This window comes from Callorhinchus milii, unplaced genomic scaffold, assembly GCF_018977255.1.
Source record: "Callorhinchus milii isolate IMCB2004 unplaced genomic scaffold, IMCB_Cmil_1.0 Scaffold8, whole genome shotgun sequence".
Taxonomy (NCBI): Eukaryota; Metazoa; Chordata; class Chondrichthyes; order Chimaeriformes; family Callorhinchidae; genus Callorhinchus; species Callorhinchus milii.
In genome coordinates, this window is record NW_024704749.1 from 10,442,092 (window position 1) to 10,456,734 (window position 14,643).

The 14,643-nt window shown below is 47.2% G+C and overlaps 2 protein-coding genes across 2 annotated transcripts in view; both read right to left on the minus strand.

Moving 5' to 3' along the window:
• Nucleotides 1-932: 932 nt before the first annotated feature.
• LOC103184043 (DNA-directed RNA polymerase II subunit RPB1-like) lies at nt 933-8,184 on the minus strand. The gene is made up of 2 exons (XM_007901882.2): nt 7,982-8,184; nt 933-2,560 (listed from the first exon to the last, which is right to left on the minus strand). Exon 2 carries the CDS (start codon nt 2,543-2,545, stop codon nt 1,112-1,114), a length of 1,434 nt encoding a protein of 477 aa, XP_007900073.2. The 5' UTR covers nt 2,546-2,560; nt 7,982-8,184; the 3' UTR covers nt 933-1,111.
• Nucleotides 8,185-12,799: 4,615 nt separating this feature from the next.
• The window catches only part of coro1cb (coronin, actin binding protein, 1Cb), a 42,905-nt gene continuing 41,061 nt past the window's right edge, over nt 12,800-14,643 (minus strand). Inside the window, exons 9-11 of the mRNA XM_007901881.2 lie at nt 14,569-14,626; nt 13,865-14,098; nt 12,800-13,623 (exon numbers count right to left, since the gene is read on the minus strand). Coding sequence (XP_007900072.1) covers nt 13,465-13,623; nt 13,865-14,098; nt 14,569-14,626 — 451 coding nt within the window. The 3' untranslated portion in view covers nt 12,800-13,464. The remainder of the gene's footprint in view (nt 13,624-13,864; nt 14,099-14,568; nt 14,627-14,643) is intronic.

The following is a 14,643-nucleotide window of genomic DNA, read 5'->3' on the forward strand; positions in this document are numbered from 1 at the left end:
GATGTATTAAATGCCCACCCTTTCGGGTTCTGGGAATGAGGGGAAAAAACCTTACAAAACCTTAACTTGCCATCGATTTGCGAGATCAAAAAAAAAGAGACAAATTACTTTGTGAAATGACTTTCTATTACATTATTTTTTTGGGGGGGGAAATCATACAATTCAGCTTTGAGCGCTTTGGGACGTCCTCCCGACATGAAAGGCGCTTTACAAATGTAATTTTGTTGTCGTCGTCGTCGTTGTTGTTGTTGTTGAGCTGGAACAATTGCAACCATTGATCTCAGGTCCAACTGACGCATCATTCAATGAAGCACCCGGAAAGCAAGTTCGCATAATTAAAGAAAAGCACATATTTCTGTGCAACTATGTACAAAGTCCTTCAGACATGAGTCAGAGCAGATGTTCCACCCAAGGCGGTAGATGTGGTTTTAGCTGGTTAGGTTCCAGCAATTACCCCAACGCACACTCTGTGCTCCCCCCACCACCCCAACCCTTTGGCTCTTGCCAACCCGCACCTAATACCCTCCGGAATTAGGTAAGCAGGATGCATCCCTCCAGGGAGAGAGGGAGAGAGAGAGAGAGAGAGAGAGAGAGAGCGCATTCCATTCCAGCAATCTAACTCGGGGATTTCCATGTGTAGGTGGGATGTAGGGAATTCTCAGCTCGGTTTGGAGACTCTTAAGGACGGTGATGTGTTAGAGCGTGTGTCAGACACCCAGCTGACCAAAAACAAATAGATGGGATGAGAATGTCAGGGATGACCAGAGGCAGGAACTCATTAGTTGGGTTCCTGAGCCAGGTGGGTCTACAGTATTCCAGGGGATTCCTGATGACAGCACAGCCCAGCCTGGCTTATTGGCAAGACCTGGAAGAACAGACCAGTCACTGAGGGCAAGGAATCCTCCCACTCAGCTTCTGTTAACCCTGCAAGCCAAAGCCCTTATGGGGGAGGATAGTCCTAGCTGGACAAGCAGCCAGAATGTGCGGGAGTTCAGGCGTGGGAAGCCCCAAAGATACATTGACACTAATCAGGGTAGGAGACTCAATTCAAGACTTGCTCCCATGAGCTTCGAAAGTTAAGAGATTGGTAGCTCAGAGCCAAGGGGACGTCTCAGTGTTCAGTCACAAAGCTGTGGAGGGTGAGCCCATCATCTTCACTGTCGCAGGTAAAAATGTTCATTTTTTCCTTGTAATAGTCGTCGTTGTAACGGTCCTTTTTCCTCTTCGGGGTCTTCCTCTCCTCGGGCAGCAGCCTGGAGATACAGACCAGCTCGGTGGCCACCCTGCTGTTCATCTTGTAGGCCTGGCGCTGGTTGTTCAGCTTGATGCACAGGACAACGATGGTTACAGCAAAGCAGGTACAGAGACCCGCGAGCACAGCGATCACGATCAGACACTGACCCACAATGCCTAATTTCTTGCTCTTGGCCTTGGTGGTTGCTACGGTGGTTGTCGTGAAGGTCCCTTCCTCCATCTGGCGTGGAGGAAGCACAGTCCCGGCCTTCTCTGTAGAGGAAGACACATTGCTAGTTGGAGTCGTTTGAGCTTCCTTCCTCACGTCTGGATGGATGACATGTCCGCCAATCACAGAGGAGTTGCTGACTGCAGTTGAGATCACCTCAGGTTGGTCTGTACCATTTCCAGTCTCAGTGCTCGCCCAACCTCTATGTGTTGAGGAGATCTCTGTAGAAGAACTCTCAAGACCTGGATCTGAAGGGCTTGTGTGAGGAAGTAGGGCTGTGGTGGCACCTTCAGTGATTGAGGTTTCACTGGAAGATATGGAGTCTGATGTAGGAGTGACGCTGGGAGATATGGAGCCTGATGTAGGAGCGACGCTGGGAGATATGGAGCCTGATGTAAGAGTGACGCTGGGAGATATGGAGTCTGATGTAGGAGCGACGCTGGGAGATATGGAGCCTGATGTAGGAGTGACACTGGGAGATATGGAGTCGGATGTAGGAATGAAGCTGGGAGATATGGAGTCTGATGTAGGAATGACGCTGGGAGATATGGAGTCTGATGTAGGAGCGACGCTGGGAGATATAGAGTCTGATGTAGGAATGACGCTGGGAGATATGGAGTCTGATGTAGGAATGATGCTGGGAGATATGGAGTCTGATGTAGGAGTGACACTGGGAGATATGGAGTCTGATGTAGGAGTGACACTGGGAGATATGGAGTCGGATGTAGGAGTGACGCTGGGAGATATGGAGTCGGATGTAGGAGTGACGCTGGGAGATATGGAGTCTGATGTAGGAGTGATGCTGGGAGATATGGAGTCGGATGTAGGAGTGATGCTGGGAGATATGGAGTCGGATGTAGGAGTGACGCTGTGAGATATGGAGTCTGATGTAGGAGCGACGCTGGGAGATGTAGAGGATAACAAAGTCTCGGAGATCCTTTCAGAATTGGCTGCCGAGCTCTGGGTCACTCCCAAAAGGTCAGCTGTCTCCTTGTTGGGTGACACAGAAGTGAGCTCCATCTTCACCAAGACTCCGGTCAGGAGGAGGACAAAAGGAACACAGCTGCCCCGAACCAGCGGCATGATGGACAGAAGTTTCTGGAAAAGTAGAAAAGAAACATGTTTTAGTCGCCTCCATGAACATTAGGGCAAATCTCTAGTCCTCACCATCATATAGATCTGGACAAGTCAACAGGGTATGGACAGACTGAGGTGGTGTCATATCATTTTCTTATTGTCACGGTTTTTATGTGGGAATATTAATAATAATAATCCTTACATTTGATACAGCGCCTTTTCACGTCGTTGAGACGTCTCAAAGCGCTTCACAGAATGTACACAAAGTGGAGTGACTGTGTGTTTCTTGGACGAACCACGGCAGCCAATTGCACACAGGAAGGAAGAAGGCACTTATTTCTAGTCCCACTCGATGAATGTAAATATAATGCTCTTCTCTCTTATCTGCTCTCTCTCTGAGATGAAAGACAAGTTTAATCCTTGCACAATATACCACCTTTTCACGTCAGGAGGATGTCCGCTACAGGGTGTAACACAAAAAGACTGCGCTTTGTGGGCAAAACTGGCAGCTAATTTGTGCGCAGTAATGTCCCACAAACAGACCAATTTTATTTGTTGGCCAGGCCACTGAGAGAGAGAAACTCCCTCCATTTTTTGAATAGTGACGCAAGATCTTTAACATCTGCCCAAACAAGCAGCTGGGATCTCGGTTTAATGTCTCATTTGAAGGACGGCACCTCTGACAATGTAGTGGCTCATCACTTCTCGAAAGCGATTCGCCAACCGGGATCCTACTTACAGCTAAGTAAACAGAGGCGTGTGGAGTAAGGGAACTTGCCAAAGGTTTTCCCCGTCCAGGAATCAAATCCGGATCCTCTCGCTTGCGAGGCGAGGGCTCTAACCAATACGCCACAGAGCGATGATGCAATCCAGTGGGTATTTTCGAAGATAAGATCGAATGGGCTGAAAAGGCCTTCCTCGGCCAAGCTTGACTGGAATTAAACAGGTTCACAGATGGTCGTGAAGGTTCCCTGCCCCTGTTAAACTATCAGCCCGGCTCAGAGACACAGTCGCTGCCTGTAGCATCCCTCACGGTCTCTGGGATGTGAGTGCTTCACTGCTTCTGCAGCACTTCCTGCTTTCAGTGGTTTTGTCAAGAGAGTGTGAAACTAGTTTGCAATATCCTCCAACACCAGAGCAGAAATTCCCTGAATATCTTCATTTCCTCATTGTTAACAGAACTTCCTCCTCCCCACTCCCCCCGAGGATTGAGGGACCAAATTTTTTTGGGGGGAGGGATTATTACCCCCAATCGACTAACAATAATAATAATAATAATAAGTCGGGTGGACGTCCCAAAGCGCTTCACAGAACACACTGTAAAGTGAATTGACTGTATATTTGTGGGCGAACGCGGCAGCCAATGGCGCACAGCAATGTCCCACAAACAGTCGTGGATTGAAAATGACCAATTTATTATTGTTTTTGGTGTTGGAGGGATTATTATTAGGCTCTGTGTGGAGTAAGGAAACTTGCCCAAGGTTTCGCCCTCTGCCTGGAGTTGAGCTCAGGTCTCTCACTTGCAAAGCGAGTGCTCTAACCACTGAGCTACAGGACTCCAACAGCCGGGTTTCTACTGACTGCTGGATAAACAGAGGAGTGTGGAGTAAACAAACTTGCCTATGGTTTTGCCCCACCCAGGAATCAAACCCAGGTCCTCTCGCTTGCGAGGCGGGTGCTCTGACCACAACACTACAGCACTCCACGATTGCCCTCCGATTCGGGCCAAGTTAACTCGGATGGTGGTAACATGTTACAATTGGCCTCAGTGTCACTGGGCTAGGGAGAGGGTGACCTCTTACCCTGAAAGGTGGACCTACTTGGGGTTTGATACAATCGATAGGGAGTAAATATTTTCCACTGGTCATTGAGGTGCTGAAAGAGAGAGCCTCAATATAATCTGCGGTCTACAAGGGAAGGACGGTCAGTCAGACCCAAGTACGAGTGTTTATCTCGGCCCTCGTCTAAATTTACGTCTGTCGTATCCTCAGCTCTTATGATCTCTTTCCCCCGGCGTTACAGGCTGCGCACACTCAAAAGTTGTTTCATACTTTGTACATCAGCGCTTCCTGTGTTAATGTTATTTAGGGAACTGTGTGTTAACATCATTGTTTCCATAGAATGTATAAGGTGAACCCCCTCACACACATACACTCACACACACTCCACACAGACTCCGACACACACACAACACACACACACACACACTCATGTACCACACAACACCACACACAGACACACCCTCAGACACAGACACGCTTTCCCGGCAGAGCACCACCACTAAGCTATATGAGTCACCGCTTGGGAGGGTGGCATTCAGCTCAACAGCTATTCCTATAGAAACAGCAGAAAAATGTGTACTGAAGTTTTACAATGATTCCGCGTCCAAAAAACATCCCTATAGCAGGAGGGGACGATCGCCAAAAACACAGTCACGGAGATAGGTTTTCAGGCGGGTCTTAAAGATGGGAAGGGGTAAGATGGAAGGTCCCAGCTCCGTTATTGACTTGAAACCAAGGTCCCGTCTGCCTGTTCTGTGAACATTAAAGATCCCACGGCACTATTCGAATAGAGAAGGGAGTTTCTCCCTGTGTCCTGGCCAATAATCCTCCCCCCCACCCCCAAAATAAAATTGGTCATTCACTTCATGGCTGTTTGTAGGACATTGTGGAGTCCTGTAGCTCAGCGGTTAGACCACTCGCCTCGCAAGCGAGAGGACACGTGCTCGATTCTCGGGCAGAGCGAAACCTTAGGCAAGTTTCCTTACTCCACACGCCTCTCTTTACCTAGCAGTAGGTAGGAACCTAGCTTTCTGGGAGTAATAATCCGTTAAAAAGTAATAATAATAATAATAATTTAGTCACTCAATCCACGACATCTTGTGGGACACTGCTCTGCATAATTGGCTGCCGCGTTTCGCCCAGAAAATACACAGTCAATTCACTTTACAGTAAAATCTGAGAAGCGCTTTGAGACGTCTCGAAGACGGGATAAGTCACTAAGTCAAATGCAAGGATTATTGTTACGATAACTGCCACAGAAAACTGTGAAGTGCTTTGTGATGTTGAGAGGATAAATGCCATGATAATAATAATAATAGTCCTTGCATTTGATATAGCGCTTTTCACGTCGGGAGGACGTCCCAAAGCGCTTCACAGAACTCACTGTAAAGTGAATTTGACTGTATATTTGTGGGCGAACGCGGCAGCCAATTGCGCACAGCAAATGATAGGCCTTAGCTTTATTTATTTGTTCCTCATAGTTCATTGCTCTAACACCAGAGATCAGCTCTTGCTGCTCTCCTCAGCAAGTCCTATTATGTCTTGAGGAGTCCTGTACTCCAATATTGCCCACAGACCTGAAGTGGAGCGCCGGGGCGGGGGGGGGGGGGGAGGGGGGGAAGAAAGAAAACCACTGAGCAACAAAACAAGTGTTCTAATAGAGAACCAAACCCAGAACCTTAACCGATCTTTCGCTTTCAAGCCCTGATTCGCTGCACAAACAAAGTTTGTGGGTTTTACTTTTATTTAACACGGCACAGATGCAAACACCTGACAGGGCGGCACTGAATTTTAATATTTATCTCAGCGACTGACTGCCTCAACTATAATTTATTTTTAAAAAACACAGGGCAGCTCTAACAGAACAGACTCCCGGACAACCATACAGTGGAACTTGCCAGGATTCTGCGTACGAATTAGATAATAATAATAATAATGCTTGCATTTCATATAGCATCTTATCACATCCTTGAGAAGTCCTTATGGGTTTCAAAAACAACTTCACGCGGAGTAGCGTCTCAAAGCACTTCACAAAATATACCATAAAGTGAATTGACTGTGTATTTTGTGGGCGAAACACGGCAGCTCATTGCGCACAGCAGCGTTCCCACAAACAAGTCATGGATTGAAGTGACTATTATTTTTTTGAGGGATTATTATCAGGCATGTGGAGTAAGGAAGCTTCCCCTGCCGGGAATCTATATTACCTATTGGAATACATATAATCTGTACGCAATTGGCTGCCGCGTTTCGCCCACAAAATATACTACAATGTATTCTGTGAAGCCCTTTGAGACGTCTCAGCGAAGTGATAAGGCGCTGTATCAAACGCAAGGATTATTGTTATATAATGGGAGTGAATGGGGAGGGTGTTGTTCCATTGGGATCCAATGAAAGTGAATTGGACGTGAATTGGTTTATTGGGATCTTCTATATATTGGGAATGAATTGGAAGGTGTTGGTCGAATGGGGGTGAAGGCAATGGTGACTGACCTGTTGAGATTCCATGCTCTGGTCAGGGACCTGTACAGGCTGTCCACAAAGTCCTGTTACCCCCCCATGTGTGCGTGTTTTTTACACAGTGCACTGAGCGACCAGCAACTGAGCCACATGGAAGAAGCGAGTCTCGTATCGCTGGTTTATAATGGGGGGAATGTGGTAACAGGACTTTGTGGACACCCCATACAGTAACTTGTCAGACAGTCCCATTGTATCCCGTGGTGTCCTCACCTTGTCCCATCACAAGGCTAATCTGTCTGACCATTTGTTTGCTCTTTGGCTGCGGCAGAATTTGTGTTTCGTCCCCAAAGTACACAGTCGATTGACTTTACAGTATATTCTGTGAAGCGCTTTGAGACGTCTCAAAGACGTGATAAGGGGCTGTATCAAATGAATAAGGATTATTATTATTATACGTTCACTTGTGAACAGTCAGATGGACCGGACCCCAGTGTGTTCTGTATATTCCGGTTCTAGCTTCCAGAAACTGCTCATTATTATTATGTGAGCAGTGGGGAGGGGGTGAGATAGAAATAAAAACAGCGACAGACATAGCAAAAAAACACCAATGGATAAAGAGCTGCCTTTGTGCAACTTTTATTACAACTTCATGTTCGTGCTCGTTGCCTCCGTCCTTCTCTCTTTCAAGGAGTGGCTCGAAACTCACCTCTTTGACCGCGCTTTCGGTTGTCTCGCCCCTCCTCAAGCCCCCTCCCCATCCCGTCAGCTCCCACCCTCTGCTCCGCTATCCAGCCAGAATGGTTAAGCACGTTTGAGATGTCCTTCGGCTGTGAAGGGCGCTATCTAAGTGTAAATTGTATTGCGTATAATGTCTTCTCAAAGCACAAGAAATAATAATAATAATCCTTGCATTTGATATAGCGCCTTAACATGTCGTTGGGACGTCTCAAAGCGCTTCACAGGATACGCTGTGAAGTGGATTATTATTATTTTGTGCATTTTGTGGGCAAAATATTTCGAAATAGACGACTTCAACTGCAGCTTGTGCCAAACACGCTCAAGGGAGATTTAAACCCTCACCATCTCTGAATTCCAGTGCTATAGAACGCCATGCAATGTACAGCGCCTTTCGTGTGGCGAGGACGTCTCAAAGTGCCCGTGGCGAGGACGAGTTAAGAAGGTTGGAAAGTTAAAAACTTACCCCGTCTGAGCTGAGACGATGAGGACGGAAGAGTCTATAATGCCTCTGCGATGCGTTCCGACTGCTTTGCAGGCAACTGAGTGGAGGCTTATCAACATCGAAACGACCGTTTGTTCTGCTTGGGAGGATCGGAGGCCAAACGGAACACGAGAAACCCAACCACAGGATTCAGTGGCCCATTGATTTGTGACGATAACTGTCAACCAACAAACTGCAGGAAATGAGCCAGACCAGAGAACCGTTTTGAGAGGTTTTTTTTAACTGGTCACGTGGCCTTACCCAATAAATACTGTGGGTGGTGGCTTGCCTCGTTCGTTTCCGACCCCTTTTCAACGCGAAGAGTCTCATCTCCCCTCCTGGGAGGGGGATTGTCGCGCTATCGCACCCGTCCTAGCCAGGCTCCACCGGCACCCTATCCCCAGACACCTCGTCCTCAAATCCCTTCAGGTCCCCGACACCTCCCCCTACCTCTCTGACCTGCTCTCTCCCCAACCCACTACCTCCGCTCGACTGGCTCCGGCCTCTTGCCTGTCCCTCGTGCCGTCCGTACCACCATCCACACTTTCAACCACTTCGCCCCCGAAACTCTGCAACACTATCCCTCCAGCTCTCCGCCTTGACCCCTCCATCTCCAACTTCAGGTGGTGCCTGAAGACCTTCCACCTCCCCCTGGCTCTGCGCCGGGCTCCGCCACCGTCACACGCTCTGGGGCGCTGTCCCACGTGAGCGGCGCTGTGTAAAGGCAAGTTGTTGGGAGTGGTTGACCAGGAGATCCTTCTCTTTTCAAACAGTGCCGCGGGATCTTTAACGTCCACCTAAACAGGGAGAGGGGATCTCAGTTTAACTGAAGGACGGCACCTCTGGCAATGCAACACATCCCCCAGAAAGACTGGACAACAACAACAACTTGAATTTATATATCGCCCTCCACGCCGGACGGCGTCTCAGAATATGTGACCTTTCACCTCAGAGTCTGGCTTCAAACCTGACTCAGATTGATTGGACTGAAGGCTGTTTAACAGGGAGACTTCCATCTAATCAGGTTTCAGGCCAGATCCCAAGGGTTAAATGTCAGTGAACGTAAGGCTCATACTTAAGTTGAATTCGGGCATTCTCGACCCAGTTCAATGGGAGCACAAGTTAACTAACTAACTAAATTAACTAACTAAACTAACGTACTGATGTTCCTTTGTCAATCAAGCAGAAGAACAAGACCGAAACCTGGGGAAGGAAACCAAAACTAAAATTCAAAACCTTCCCTTTTGATAAAAATGAGAAGAAAAAAGCCGACAGGAAGCTCTCCGGCCCCAAAACATACAAACTGCCTGAATATTAACGCCAAACGATAATAATAATAATAATCCTTGCGTTTGATATTGCGCCTCATCACGTCGTTGAGACGTCTCAAAGCGCTTCACGGAATGTATTGCACATTTTGCGGGCACTATTATTATTATATTATAAAACGCGGCAGCCCATTGCGCACTGCAGTGTCCCTCAAACAGTCGGGGATTGAGCGACCACTTTTTTTTTTTTTGAGGGTCAATTAAACTCGTGACATCGATTAAGGGATCCATTTTTGCGGGGAAAAGCGTTTACGAAGAGGGGGGGAGGGGGGCAATAAATAAATACACACCCGGGCGGCCCCGGCTGAACTAACGGGGAGGATATCGAGCTCTTTCGTTAGCAACACGCCAGCGCGAGCGCAGTCGCCCCATCCCCGGCCAGCGTCGGTGACCGCTTCGCTGCCTCGCAGAGGTTTGCCGTCAGCAGAGCAGCGTTGGGACAAAATGGAACACTGGATAATTCTGACCACTTCCCCCCACCCCCCCCCCCAATCCCCTCTCCGGCTCAGGCATTGGAATGAGTCATCAAACCAACAGTTTGTTGAAGTACAGGTTTCCTGTGGCAGCTTCCCTTGAACCTCACTTCAAAACCCTCCATCTTATCCCCTTCCCCCCAGGCCCCACAAGTTGAGACGCATGAAAAACTTCACCCAACACCCGCGCGTGCGCCTGCGTGTGTGCGTGTGTGTTGGCGCAGCCTTGCCCACTCATTTACTCGCCCCCCTCCTCACTTTTCCTTTCTCATTTCGATAACAGGAAGAACGCACCGCTAACTACAGAATGCAGAAATGGCTTTGGTTTAGTTTGTAGGTCCTAAAATTCTGCTCAGCTGCTGGGTCCCACCGCACCGCTTGATTTGTGGCCATTTTATTTATTTGTTATAATAATAATAATAATAATAATCCTTGCATTTGATAGAGCGCCTGATCCCAATTTACAGTATTTCTCGTGAAGCACTTTGAGCCGTGCTCTGTACCATAAAGTCAATCGGCTGTGTATTTTGGGGGCGAAACACAAATTCTGCCGCAGCCAAAGAGCAAACAAATGGTCAGACAGATTAGCCTTGTGATGGGACAAGGTGAGGACACCACGGGATACAATGGGACTGTCTGACAAGTTACTGTATGGGGTGTCCACAAAGTCCTGTTACCGCATTCCCCCCATTATAAACCAGCGATACGAGACTCGCTTCTTCCATGTGGCTCAGTTGCTGGTCGCTCAGTGCACTGTGTAAAAAAACACGCACACATGGGGGGGGGGGGGTAACAGGACTTTGTGGACACCCTGTACAGTTAACAGGTCACTGACCAGAGCATGGAATCTCAACAGGTCAGTCACCATTGCCTTCACCCCCATTCGACCAACACCTTCCAATTCATTCCCAATATATAGAAGATCCCAATAAACCAATCAATGTCCAATTCACTTTCATTGGATCCCAATGGAACAAAACCCTCCCCATTCACTCCCATTATATAATAATAATCCTTGCGTTTGATGCAGCGCCTTATCACTCGCTGAGACGTCTCAAAGGGCTTCACAGAATACATTGTAGTATATTTTGTAGGCAAAACGCGGCAGCCAATTGCGTACAGATTATATATATTCCAATAGATAATATAGATTCCCGGCAGGGGAAGCTTCCTTACTCCACATGCCTGATAATAATCCCTCAAAAAAATAATAGTCACTTCAATCCATGACTGTTTGTGGGGACGCTGCTGTGTGCAATTGGCTGCCGTGTTTCGCCCACAAACTGCACAATTCAATCCACTTTGCAGTATATTCTGCGAAGCGCTTTGAGACCTCAAGTGCTTTATCAAATGCAATGATTATTATCATTACTCCAACTGGAAACCCAAAGTACCGAACCCAACACGGAAATAGATTTGAGGCTGAAGAGAGGGAGTTATGACGCCTTCAATAAAAATGTACGTGGAAGCAATCCGATCAACAAACAGCAAATTTTGTCCCTGAGAAATTTCACAGGAAGTTTTGCAACTGAGCGATCGATCTCCACAGGGCAGGGCTGTTGTGTAACTTGCCTGGCCGTCATGCTACCGGCTTTCCAAAACTGTCACACACACAGCGTTAGTAAAATATCCTTGCGCAAGGAGATTGTTTCTCAAAACACAAGAGTTAGATTCCTTGCTTTGCCCGGAGCAAACCACCTTTAGCCCTCGTCCCTATTGCTGTAGTCCTGTAGTACAGTGGTTAGAGCACTCGCCTCGCGAGCTCGAAGACCCGGGTTCGATTCCCGGGCGGAGCGAAACCTTAGGCAGGTTTCCTGACTCCACACGTCTGTGTTTACCCAGCAGTAAGTAGGAACCTGGTTGTCAGTCGATTGGCGGATCGCTTCGCAGGGGTAGTTATCCCTCAAAAAAAATTAATAATTTGATCACTCAATCTACGACTGTTTGTGGGGACGCCGCTGTGCGCAATTGGCTGCCGCGTTTCGCCCGCAAATACACAGTCAATTCACTTCGCAAAATATTCTGTGCCTTCACCTGGCTCTGCCTTGGAATATCAACGTAGACCCCAAATTGAAGTTTCTGTGTGGGGCTCGAACCCACAACCCTCTGACCTAGAAGTGTTAATCCTTGCAGTCAATACTGTCCCTATGCCAGCTGACAAGTGGGAAAGTATCCAGACAGCTGAGATTTAATTACTTCATGCACATGCAGTGAATATTTCCACCCAGGGAGGGAAAGACAAGTGGGTCAGCCATATTCGAGAGGGATTCGCACAGAGCTCGTTGCTGAGAATTCCACTGAAGGATATGAGACAGTGGTGTAAGATTTTTTTTTCCCTAAAGCAAACTACTTTGAGACCAGACGGACTAACCAAAAGTTGTATTCTGGTACAGTGTGTTCATGTCATGTGCTTTCCTCATGTTAACTCAAACCACAGACAGGGAGGAGAAGAGAATCCTGAAATCCGAATCGGATTGTTTAACGTACAGAGAACTCAAAAAGTTCAGATCCTCTTATTGAGCCCAAACCAGCCTGTGCTTTTATCAGCTCTTTCTTTGCAGTCATGAGCAATTGATCATGTCGTCATTTAACATTCAAGCACACATCAACATAAGACAATAAATGCAGCGTGAAAGGGAAAATTAAGCAGAACAAAGGCAATATACAGACCAGCCCAAAGTAGCTCCCGCCTCTAGAGCTGATGAGAATAATCCTTGTATTTGATATAGCGCCTTATCATGTGTTCAAGACATCTCAAAACACGTCACGGAATATACCATAAAACAAATTCACTGTATTTTGTAGGCAAAACACAGCAGCCTATTGTGCACAGCAATATCTCACAAACAGTCGTGGATTGAGTGACCAAATTATTATTATTTTTATTGATTTATGAAGGGAAAAACGATCTGCTGATCGGCCAACCAGGTTCCTACTTAGATTGCAATTCTCTTCAGGGCGTACACCTATTAAATAAAGCTCACACACGCACACCCAGAGAGGTTTTATAATCAACATTTTATCTTTGTAATTGGAAGTATATTTTAACGACAGATCACCATTTGGTTTGCTCTATAAGAGCGGAACTGATCAAGCGTTCAATGGTCCTATACACTTGTATGTGGAATGTGTAGTTACTTTAAAAACAGGTACCAGCATACGAGAGAGAGAAAGAGCACAAGAATGAGCGAGAAAGTGCAAGAGAGCTCAGGGGAAAAAGTATGAGAGAGAGAGAGAGAGAGAGAGAGAGGAGAGAGAGAGGAAGAGAGAGAATATGCGTAGGAGAGCCCATAGACCCGGAAATTACTCTCGCATTTGAGTAGAATACACCATTATATATGGAGAGGGACTGGAATTAGGAATAATAAAAAAAACTGTAATGCTCTCAACATGGGAAGTATAGGGGAAGGAGTATCATCTTCCCCGCTCCTGTTAAAAATTTTGGGATAGGTTGGGAAGGGGGGGGGTGTGGGGAGAGAATCTAAAAAAAAAAAGCAGTTTAATGCAGAATTGTGACAAAGGCTGGTGAGAGTTGGGAAGGGTGATTTGATAGTTGATATTGGAATGCTGAAGGTTTTTTTTCACCAATGGCAGAATGAACGAACGAACGAGGGTGCAGTGCTGAGCTGCTCTGCTGGCCGCAAGGGCGAGAATCCAGACACAGTCACTGCATCGCCCCAGGGGACACAGTGTTCTTCACGTCGCAGATGACAACCTTGGCCATCTGCTCCTCGAGGTTGGCAATCCGCTGATCTTGGGTAGCTATGGTGGCCTTCAGAGTCCTGATCTCGTCCAATAACTCCTCCACCTTGAATTCGGGAGACTGGCAGACGAAAGAGAGAGAGAAAAAAAATATTGACCTCTGTTCGTCAAATGCAATATTATAACAATACCTACTAATCATTCCTCGCGTTTGATACAGATCCTCATCACGGCTCAAAGCGCTTCACAGGATATATTGTGAAGTGGAGTGACTGTGTAGTTTGCCAGCGAAACGCGGCAGCCAATTGCGAACAGCAGCATCCCACATGTGGAGCCGCGAGATACGAAGCGGAGGCACTTACTGTGTTGGAACTAGTCTTGATCGGGGCAATGCCCTTGTCAGTTTTCTTGATCAGCAAGGGCTTATCTAAAATGTTCTGCTTGACTCGGACTTCCCGGGTTTTGGTGGGGACGGAGCCGGGTTTAAGGGAGATCAGGATGGGCTCTGCGTTTTTCCCGTCAAGCCACTCGTCTGCTTCGATCGCTGCCTCCAGCCCCACTGTGTCGGGGTACAGGTCATCTTGGAATAGGTCCGACTGGGAACAGAGCACAGACGGGAATCAACTTGGGAACAACCACCACCACCACCGGTGGGGATCAACTTGGCTGTAACCTCCCACACAGCCCCAATCCATTTCTATTCAATTTCTATCTATATCAATAATAATCCTTGCAATTTGATATAGCGCCTTATCACGCCATTGAGATGTCTCAAAGCGCATCACAGAATATACTGTGTAGTGACTATATTTTGTAGACGAAACGCGGTAGCCAATTACGCCCAGCAGTGTTCCACAAACAGTCGTGGATTGAGTGACCAAATTCTTATTATCTTTTGAAGGGATTATTACCTCCGGAATGCGATCCGGCAATCAACTAACAACTGGGTTCCTACTTACTCCCCGGCAAGAAAACAGAGGCGTGTGGAGTAAGGAAACCTCCAGGTGGTGGAGTAGAGAGTTTGTTGAGAGAGAGAGAGAGAGAGAGACAGATAGCATTCACTCACCTTCCTTGGCACAATCATGGTGATGGGCTCGCATTTCCTTTCATGAAGTTTAAAAAACCTACAAATAAAATAAAA

Coding starts and splice junctions, on each gene's coding strand:
- LOC103184043 (XM_007901882.2), bottom strand. CDS start 2,545: ATGCCGCTGGTTCGGGGCAGCTGTGTTCCTTTTGTCCTCCTCCTGACC.